At 35.0% G+C, this 11,309-nt stretch overlaps 1 protein-coding gene across 1 annotated transcript in view; it reads right to left on the bottom strand.

Annotated features, from left to right (window-relative positions):
* Positions 1 to 7,308: 7,308 nt before the first annotated feature.
* Positions 7,309 to 11,309, bottom strand: part of GABRA4 (gamma-aminobutyric acid type A receptor subunit alpha4) — an 83,333-nt gene continuing 79,332 nt past the window's right edge. The window contains exon 9 of the mRNA XM_007539678.3: positions 7,309 to 9,956. Within this exon, the coding sequence (XP_007539740.1) occupies positions 9,423 to 9,956 (534 nt within the window). The 3' untranslated portion in view covers positions 7,309 to 9,422. The remainder of the gene's footprint in view (positions 9,957 to 11,309) is intronic.

The raw sequence follows: 11,309 nt of genomic DNA, 5'->3' as shown, positions 1-11,309 counted from the left end.
AGTGCCTGCACCATGAATCCACTGCTCCTGGGGGCCATCCCCCCCCCCTTTTGTTACCCTTGTTGTGGTAGCCTTGTTGTGGTCATTATTGTTGTTGATGTCGTTTGGTGTTGGATAGAACAGAGAGAACTCGAGAGGAGGGGAAGACAGAGAGGGGGAGAGAAAGATAGACACCTGCAGACCTGCTTCACCGCTTGTGAAACGACTCCCCAGGAGCAGGGGCTCGAAACAGGAGCCTTACTTCGGTCCTTGTGCTTTGCGCCACGTATGTTTAACCGGCTGAGCTACCGCCTGAGCCCTGATTTTGCTTCATTTTACAGAGAATTCCTTAAAAGCATAGAAACTTAAACTCATCTAATTTCAATAATTTGTACATATCATGAAAAAAAAACCCTCAAACTTGCTATAGGCCTGAGTAAACATCATTGAAAATGACAGTAAGCATGTTCCATTATATCAGTAAACATTTGCAAAAATGGAATGAAGACTACCACTTGTAAAATACAAGGAACTGAAAAAAGTGTATGTTAGTTAAAGGTCTACCTCAATAATAATTTATTTTCTACTGTTACGGTTTATTTTCCTTCCCTCAGTGGGAAGTATTTACTATAGACTGTGTTGTTACAGCTTTAATCCTGATTTAAAACATAATTCCAGTGCCACTTGACAGATAAGAAATGAAAAAAAATAATGCATCTATGGTTGTCAGTAAAAGATGCCAATAAGTTACACTGGGAAAATGCTGCTCTAACAGAAATAAAGATGACAGACCAATGATCACTTTAACATGGTAACATGAAAGTTGTAAATGCAATTAAAGTATTTATAATAGGTATTCTAAGAAATACCTACAAAAATTAATTTAAAAATTGGAGAAGACAGAAAAATCACGTTTCATCACAAATAACTAACAACAAATTACAGCAAGTAGCTTTCAAGTGGGAGCCATTTACACTAATAGCAGAAAAAAAGTTCATTGGAACATTTAGGATAGAATCTAGATGTCCTGACACTGAAACTGCTGCAAGCATGGACAGGGAAAAAAAAAGGGGGGGGGTACTTGTATGTTTGAAGAGAATTACAGTTTTATATTCTCAAATGGTAAAATATGTGGCTATAGAAAAGCACTGAATAACTCTTGGTAGATTACATTTGACATTTGAGTAAAAGCCTACTAGTAATAGACTACTGCAATAGGGATGGGAATGAATTGGAATGATAATTATCACAGCATTGACAACACAGTGCACATAAACCTGAGAGACTTTAGCACTATGAACGACACAGACCATCTCAAATGTCACAAAATAGAGAAGGAATATGGTTTGGTAAAGAAGATAAAACAGATCTAGGGAGGTGGGTTCCAAACCTGAAATTTAACTAATTGTTGTGGGCTGATCTGATTCATTCTTCCACCACTTCCTACACTGGTTCAGTAAATAGCTGACTTGGTTCAGTGATTAATAGCAAAAAACCAGGCAGGAACAAAGGCTAAAAAGGCAGATGCAATGAAAAAAACTGATGAAGTTCCCATCAAAGAAAAAGGACAATCTTACTTATAGGTAGAACTTGAGAAAAAAGGACAGAAAGGGGAAACACAAAGTGAAAGGAGGACTGAGTAGGATATATTATACCAAAACAAAAGATTCTGAGAAATGAGAAGCCCTAGAGCATGGTGGCAGAAAAGGACCTAAATTGGGCAGGAGAATGTTCTGCATACACCTATCACAAAATGAGAAATTTTACCCACAGGTAAATAACTGTACTATAAATTATTAACCACCTAATAAAGTCATAAAAGGTAATTATTTTTCAGCAAATCAAGGAAAGGTATATATAAATACATCCCTGTAGTCTCAATTAAATTTGAAACATATTCTTGTTAATGGAGATTACCAAATAGAATAAACAAATCTAAAAAGCTACAGGTTGAGAAATGTTGCCAATACATTTAATGTACAAGTGATTATAATGAAGATTAAACATTGCTATGGCAGCAACAGATATCTTATAATTAGCATTCCAAATGTGCTTAATAAGAAAAAAATTCTCAAATAAAATTTGAAATCTGGAATAAGATTATAAGATTTCCCAAATTTCTTATTTTCAGTAAGCATGATCTAAATTTCAGCATCTTCAGGTTTGCCCTAGTATTACCTTGATATTAATTTTTTGAAATTATTGTTCAATAATACTTTTAGATGGAAATTTGGCTCATACATTCATAAAATTAAATATTTTAGTCAATTTACTTTTCCATACAAGTATATCTGTACAATATCTAGGATATTTATGACATTCACAACATATGGTTGATAAAATTTTAAATTTTTTAAGAAAAACCTTCAATATCCACCTCAGATTTTTAAGTCATATAAAATTTTTATAAATGGAATAGAGTTCTTGTATATTGAAATGAAAGTCAAAGTCTAATAATAAAGATAAAGGATAAAATAAGTAATAAAGATAAAAGAAATATGAAAAATTTTCAACTCGGGCCTTTGAGATCCTGGTGTATTGTGGTAAAAGAATCTAAATGGGACTGAGACAGACACCTAGCATGGGGAGATGAGAAACTGTACCCATTTCTCAACAACTGTGCTGTAAACCATTAACACCCTCCCCATAAAATCATTTTTTAAAAGAATTCCAAATGTGTCTATTATCTCTAGATTCATATCACTTCAATTGAAAAGTCATACAGATGTCAAACCAAAAGCATAGTGTGTTCATTGTTATCACCCTGCACAATTTTCAATAAATTGCCACTAAATTAGGATCAAATTCAATCTCTTTACTACTTGGCTCAGAACTCTACTCCAGCACCAGCAAATTTTTCTTATGTCAATAAATCTCACTTTGTGCTTTCACTCTATTTTTCCACTACATAGGAACTTTCATATGTCAGAGAAATTTAAATAAAAACAGACAACATTAAGATACCACCTCACCCATGTGAGAATGGCATACATCAAAAAATGACAGCAGCGACAAATGCTGGAAAGGAACCCCCCTGCTCTGCTTGTGGGAATGTAAATTGGTCCAGCCCCTGTGGACCAGGAGAATGTTCACAAGGCTAGAAATGGAAAGGCTAGAACCTTCCATATGACTCAATAATTCCTCTCCTAGAAATATATCCTAAGGACTCCACTACACCCAACCAAAAAATATGTGTACACCTATGTTCATAGCAGCACAGTTAGTAACAGCCAAAACCTGGAAACAACCCAGGTGCCAAAAAACAGATGAATGACTGAGAAAGCTCTAATATTTATATATAATGGAATACTACTCAACTATTAAGAATAATGAACCCACCTTCTCTGACCCATCTTGGATGGAACTAGAAGAAATTATGTTAAGTGAGATAAGTCAGAAAGAGAAAGATAATTATGCAATGATCCCACCTCTAAACAGAAGTTGAGAAAGAAGAACAGAAAGGGAAACTCAAAGCAGAATCTGACTGAGTTTGAAGTAGTGCACCAAAGCAAAAACAAAAACAAAAACAAAAAATCTGGAGGGGAGGGTGGGTGGGTGGGTAGATTTTTCAGCTTCACTGTAGAAAGACATAGGAGGAGGTAGGGACACAGGGACACAGACCTTGGTGGTGGGAATGGTGTTAATATACACTCCAATAAGGGAGCTGGGCAGTGGTGCATCGGTTAAGCGCACACCTCCTCCTCTCTCCATTTCTCTCTCTCCTATCCAACAACAACGACAGCAATATCAACAACGATAAACAACAAGGGCAACAAAAGGGGGAAATTTTAAAATTAAAAAAAACTTTAAAGAAGTGCCTCTTGAGGGGACCCAGCAGCAATGCACCTACTTAAGCACACAGCACCAAGCTCAAGAATCCTGGTCAGAGCCCCTGGCTCCCCACCTGCGGGGGGGGAGGGGAGGTCGCTTAGTAAGCGGTGAAGCAGGTCTGCAGGTGTCTTTCCCTTTGTCTTCCTCTCTGCTCTCAATTTCTCTCTATCTTATCTACCACCAACAGCAGCAACACAACAACAGTAGGGGAAAAAAATGGTCACTAGGAGCAGTGGAAGTGCAGGCACCCAGCAATAACCCTAGAAGGAAAAAAAAAAATTCTCTTGAAGTACAAAATCTTTCTTCACAGCTCAACTGGGGTAAAAATGTGTTTTTGTTATATTTTTTTGTAGGAGTAAAAACTAGAACTCTAAGCTATTCTGCAAAATTCAGTTCATTATTGTCTCTGTGAAATTACTCCTGCCATCTTCTGCTACACATCAACAAAATTACAAAATGATATACTCATCCTCTTTTCACTGTCTATATCATTATTATTCTTAGATACAGAACTTCAAAAAACATCTTAATATATGTCTTATATTATATTATATATCTTATATGTCTTATGCTACCTAAAACTTCACTATTTTATTCGTTAATTTTTGTATGAGTTTATATTTTTAAAAATTTCATCAAATTATTAATTTTCTTGATTGTTGAAGTTTTTGTGCCTCCTTATATTTTTTTGTCCAAGTGAGTGTTTACACAAATCACATTATTCTCAGCCTTACTCTACACTGTGAAAGCATTTCTTTCTTTCTTTTTTTTTGCCTCCAGGGTTATTGCCGGGGCTCTGTGCCTGCACCAGGAATACACTGCTCCTGGAGGCCATTTTTTCCCTATTGTTACCCTGGTTGTTTTTTTTTTAACATTGTTGTGGTTATTGTTATCATTGTTATTGATGCCGTTGTTGTTGGATAGGACAGAGAGAAATGGAGGAGGGGAAGACAGAGAGGGGGAAAGAAAGACAGACACCTGCAGACCTGCTTCACTGCCTGTGAAGCAACTCCCCTGCAGGTGGGGAGCCAGGGGCTGAAACCAGCCAGGAACCTTAAGCTGGTCCCTGCTCTTTGCGCCACATGCACTTAACCCACTGTGGTACCGCCCGACCCCTTGTGAAAGCACTTCTTATACTTCATAGCTACTTGTCACACATTTTTCATCATTACCAAACTGTGAACATCTATAAGAAGTAGAAAAATTTCATAAATGTGTATATCTAAAAATAAGCACAGTGCCTAATGTTGGGCAAGGGCCTACTTAATATAGATGGATGTAACAAAAAAGGAACTTAAATTCAGTAGTCTTTAAGTAAAAATATTTCCCATGGGGAGCAATATGCCTAATAAATCTAAAGAATTATTATTTTTAAGGTAAGGAAATCCTAGTTAGAGGAAAGTCACAAGCTTAAGCAATTTAGCAGAGCAAAAAAAAAATCAGTCTTTTCCATCAATATTCATTTATGACACTATATGTTGAGTGTAGTTATTGCAAAAATGGTAGTATGTAGTCTACAATGAGAAACAGAACATCAAGTATGAAAAAAAATACGTTATTTAATCCTCTTTCCATCTTACAAATGACCAATTTAGAAAAGGAAGTGAAATCACAAGAGTAAAAAATTGCAATCAGATGCTCTTCCTGGGCTTTTCCCACTGGGTCTTAGTAAGTCTAGAAGAGGAGACTACTGGAAGATAGTGGGATAAACAGTGGGGACTTTTTTTTAAGGCCAGGCAGAACTAACCACAATTTTTATGTACTGATTGAAATATGGTCCCTGCTAGTGTGAGAGGATTAAAGAATGATAGTGGACAAGAACCTAAATTGGGGGTGAGAGTTTTTCCAAACACCAGTCACAAGGATATAAGAAATTGTATCCACATGTCAACAAATGCACTATAATTCACTAGCCACCTTGCAAAGAAGAGAAAAAATCAAAATAAAACAAAAAAATACCAAATGACCTTTAAAGTTAATTCCAGCCCCATTATTGACTTGCCATCAACTTCTTAGTGGCTTGTTTCCATCTATAACAGAGATTGGCTCTCATAGTCTAACTCAAGATTTTAATGGTTCAACTTCAAATTTGTGTTACTCAAAGTACTATGTATAAGTAAAAAGGTGATTCATTTGTATATTTACATAATAATTATATAAATGTTATTTTATGTAGCCAAGTTTTGACGAAATTGGAAATAATCATATAGCACATAGAGGTCCATTAGAGCTAATAAAAACTAGGATATAGATATTGGTACTAAATGAAACAGTTCTGAATTTCATCTTTAAAAACGTAGAGAGCTGAGGAGATAGATCAATGTGTTAGAGCATCAGTGTGTTCAGCCTGAAGCCCAGATGTCTCAGGTTTAGTCACTGAAACAGCATAAATCAGAACTGAGCTGTAATCTGATCTCTTTCTTATATAAATCAATAAATGCCTTTAAAACATATAGATACAGAAATGTACTATTCTAAGTCAGAACTATTCGTCACAAATTGCCATGGATTCTAGGCTCTAATTGTTCTTGTGAGATTTTCATGATGGTGAGAAATAACTGGTCCATCATAAAAGCATTTCATTTAATGTACCTCTGAGTTTCTTGGAAAAGACAAAAATGATGATCAGGGACCAGGCAGTGGTGCACCTGATTGAGCACATATGTTGCAATGCTCAAGGACCTGGGTTCAAGTTCCTGACGCCCCACTTGTGGGGGAAAAGCTTCAGGAGCAGTGAAGCAGTACTTCAGGTGTCTGTCTCTCTATCTCTCCCTCCCCTTCTTCTTTCCATTCCTCTCTGTCTCTAGTCAACAAATAAATAAATTAAATATTTGTTTAAAAAATGTCAAAAAATCACCTTGAACTAATTTGATGAGATTCAGTTAGGAAAAACAAAGCATGCATTACTGTTAACATTATGGGGCAATGGAATAGCTTATAGCACTAATGATTAAAATGTCTAGTGAATTTACTCTTCGAATTAACAATTAAAAATCCTCAATTAGTAGTCTGGGATGTGTTGCAGTGGACAAAGCACTGGACTCTCGAGCATGAGGTCTTGAGTTTAGTCCTCAGCAGCACTTGTACCAGAGTGATGTTTGGTTTTCTCTTTCTCTCCTCCTATCTTTCGCACTAATAAATAAATAAAATCTTTTAAAAAATCCTCTATTAGTGGTCTATTTTCTCCAACCACCTGAATTATTTTTAAATCTTCTTTTTATATATAGGAAAAAAACTCTGAGTTTACCTGCATATCAAGTCTACAAATCTAGATTTATTTTTATCCCTTAAAAGCTATAAAATTTATAGAAAAAAACTGTTTTCAAGTCAATGACATATATCCTGAGAACAGACCAATAGTAAGGAGTATGATCCTCACAAAATAATTAAATTTATTTCATTGGAATTATAAATGCTAGGAGCTTACATCCACAATTGCAAGGAATTCCCCAATACTGGAAATCTACTTACATCTATAAAATAATGTATGATGAGTTGTTGAGTAGAAGTACTCTTTATTAGATATATACATATATACAAATGTTACTGGACCTCATGTTACTGGCATCAATTTGTAAATGAGGTTTGGGCTGGATGGTTTTCATTGCATCTTTCAGCCTTACAATTGTTGATGTGTCTAGGAAATGCTTATAGAGATGCCAAGAAAGAATTCTCAGATGTGACTTGCAATTAATACTTGGCATATGTAAAGTTTACAGGTCTCATATGAAGCCATTCCAAAGTAATTCAGTAACTGAAAAAACTCAATCAATATAATTCAGTTTAATCAATATAATTCAGAGAGAGAGAGAGAGAGAGAGAGAGAGATACAGAGGTTCTCTTTGCAAGGTACTGCTCCAAACATCAAAATTTATAATTCACAGAACCTACTTTAGAAAAAAGAGAAACAAAGAAGGAAAATCTACTATTAACATAACACCAACAAAACCCAGATTTCACAGTGTAAGACAGGTGTAAGAAACCCAATCAAGTTCTTAAGCCTTCCTAATTAAAAAAAAAAAATCAGTCTGAACGTGGCAATACTGATAAACTGCTTAACAGAGTTAATGACATCCTACCCTGTGGAAAGAATGTTTTAATTATGCCACTCTTTTAAATTTAAAACACTCATCTTAGTTATTAAGTTTTACAGAAACTGTTCAAAAAATAAACACAAAACAGTCCAATGATGGAGACAAACTCCTCCAATGGTTAGCATTTTACCAACTAATACAGATCTATATTGGGGAACATATCTGAAATACCTCAAATTTCATTTCACTTCTTTTCCTTTCCTATCCTTTCTTTTGTTTTCTCTATTTTATTTTATTTTATTATTTTATTTTTTTTTACCAGAGCACTACTCATCTCTGGTTTATGTGGTTCAGGAGTTCAGGGGATTGAATCTGAGACTTTGAAGCCTCAGGCATGAGAATCTCCTTGCATAACCATTATGCTATCTGTCCCCACCTTCATATTGCATTTCTAACTCTGAAGACTCTGTAACTCTGATCAAATTTGAGAAATACAATCAGGTCTTAAAATTCTCAGATTGCTATTTCATGGTATACAATGCTTTTTTCACTAAGAGGACAATTTGTACCACATTTTCATTATATTATAAAATTGATAGCTGAATTTGTACTAACAGTTTATTACCCAAAATCAACTATAAGAAATATATAACTGTTCACAAAATATTTCATAAATATGAGAACTCAATGTTTTTAGTATGTTGCCAGATTTTCAATGTAGTTCTTCCGTTGAACGATGTAATATCCTCTGCTAGTTTATGATTCATTAGCATTTGCTGATTGTTCTACTATATATTTAAGTAATGTTGTAGATAAAGATGAAGAGCTTTCCTAGAGAGATACTATGTAGCATAGCGCCTGGAACATGGTAGTAACTAACCTATAATACATAACCAAATGAACTTCTATCAAAAATAATTTATACAGTGAATTAAACTTTGGCTAAGAGCACTAATTTTCAAGTCAGTGGTCAAGTCTTGTTTGACTAGCATATGACAGTAATAACATTTCCCCTGATCACTTTCTTTAATTTATGCAGCAGAAGTTTCTATCTATTGGTCAGTATTTGATTTTTTTTCAATTAAAATGTTTCCTTTGACAAGAAAAATTATTTTCTTATAGGTTCTGAGGGGATCTCCAAAAGTCATTGCATATGATATCCAATAAATAAGTCTGATTATGGGTAGTGCCACAGGGAAATTTAGGATAGCGAGTTGGTATTCAAAGTACATCTTAAAAATGTTGTGATCTGTTCTCAAATTTTAATGTGTAAGTATGCAGCACATATCTATAATAGCCCTATTTCTTGTGTCCAATTTTTCAGGATGGTCTGTATTCCATCTAATTTGAATGCTGAATTGATTCTATTTAAATCATCTTTCTGAAATGAAAGATAGCTCACTTTCTTTCACTGAGCAATTAATTACCTCACTCAATAACTGTCTTGAATTTTCAAAATGGAAAAAAAAATCACAGGATATTTATTTTAGTAAAGAATAATTGATTATCTTTAAAAACTTAAATGTAAAAACATTCTGCATCAACTCCACCTTTTAGGAAACTACTATAGCAACAAAATTACATTAGACTTTCTGATTTCTCCATAGTGTCCTTAGATAAATAAACAACCCAGTAGACCATGTTGAATGCCCCGAAAGTTACTGGAAATAGAATGCGGGCATATTTATCTATTTTACTTGTGCCAGATCCAGAAGGTGGTGGAACAGGGGGAGGAATAGTTGCTGACAACTTCCCAGAAGCCCCTACAGTATTAATTGTGGTCTTAATTCGATCCAGTCTTGATCCAAATGTACGGTGGGTAGATGCAGGTCCAACCGATGCTTGTTGGGGCATATGCCCAGTTACACTGGGAGTAGAAGGAGGAGCAGCTGGAAGTGCTCTTGCAGCAGATATAGTTTCATCTGCATTTGCACGACTGAATGGGTTTGGACTGCACGCTAGGTAAGACTGTGTTGTGGTTCCAGAAGACCCTTGAATGACCATGGACGTTTTGCTTGAATGATTTCCCATCTCCGTTTTGTTGCCAACATCAGATTCTGAGTGAACCAAGGCATTTGTTCTTTTTCTCATGTTTGCATTCACATTCATATTCTGTAAAAGCATATTAAAATGAGGTTGATTAAGGAATTCATGTAGATTTAAAATAGCAAAATTTAAAGGGATCAAATGATTAAGAGTAGTCATTTTCATAAAATAAATATTTATTAATATATTGTAGCCAGTCAATGTACTATAAAAGCTTAATAGTACTTAAGTAAGAGAGAATATATATTTAAAACTAAATAAAAATATTTTATTTCAAATATTATCCACTCTGATAAATAATTGTAATTTAAATCAATAGAAAGAAGTTTAATCTTCCAGGACTACAAAGTAATATTATGCTTTACTTTAAGAGCTTATGATGACAACTGAATAGCTTTGTTCATTATTGAGATGCAGTTCCTATTCAGTGAGAGTTAAGTTTAGAAACATCAAGAATCATATCAATTCATCCACACTAACACTGACAATAACCATCCATACTGCCTGGTAGTGGCACACTGGGTGAAGGATTGAATAACATGCACACTCATTTACATGGTAGAATAAAAACATGACACACAACATAAAATATAATTGGAGATCAAATTCTGGGGGCTGGATGTGGCACATCGGATTAAGTGTATATAGAAGCTTAATGACCTACATAAGGATCCCAGTTCAAGTGCCAAGCTCCCCACCTGCTGGGGGAGGGTTGTCTACCTTTCTCTCTCCCTCTTTATCTTCCATTCCTCTCTTAATTTCTGTCTTATCAAAAGAAAAAATTCATATCCAGCATAATTCAGAATATACTTAGAGGGGAAAGAGAGAGAGAAAAGGGCTAATTGGTCAAACAAAAGAAAAACATAAATTTTCAAATATAATCTGGCACTTGAATGTTGCTTTCTCCCACTAAAAGTTAATTTGCCTATAGTTATTAGAAATTTATACTTTTTCAAAGACTAATCCTAAGAACTGAAGACTTCCACTTCAAGTCAAAATAGGAATAAGGGGAGTCGTGCGGTAGCACAGCGGATTAAGCGCATGTGGCACAAAGCACAAGGACCAGCTTAAGGATTCTGGTTCAAACCCCCAGCTCCCCACCTGCAGGGGAGTCGCTTCACAGGTGAAGCAGGTCTACAGGACTCTTTCTTTCTCTCCTCCTCTCTGTCTTCCCCTCCTCTCTCCATTTCTCTCTGTCCTATCTAACAATGACAACATCAATAACAACAATAAAAACAAGGGCAACAAAAGGAAAAATAAATATTTAAACAATAGGTATAAGAAAAACTAACTTTACTCTAGTGCATGAAGTGAAAAAAATTATTTGACAAAATATGTGAAAACTTTTTTTTTCTAAGACTCATCTATTTAATGGGATATAAATCAAAACCACAACACCATTTTAGCCATATGCAAATC

The sequence above is a fragment of the Erinaceus europaeus genome, chromosome 3, assembly GCF_950295315.1.
Source record: "Erinaceus europaeus chromosome 3, mEriEur2.1, whole genome shotgun sequence".
Lineage (NCBI taxonomy): Eukaryota > Metazoa > Chordata > Mammalia > Eulipotyphla > Erinaceidae > Erinaceus > Erinaceus europaeus.
This window is presented reverse-complemented; position numbering and strand designations above follow the sequence as displayed.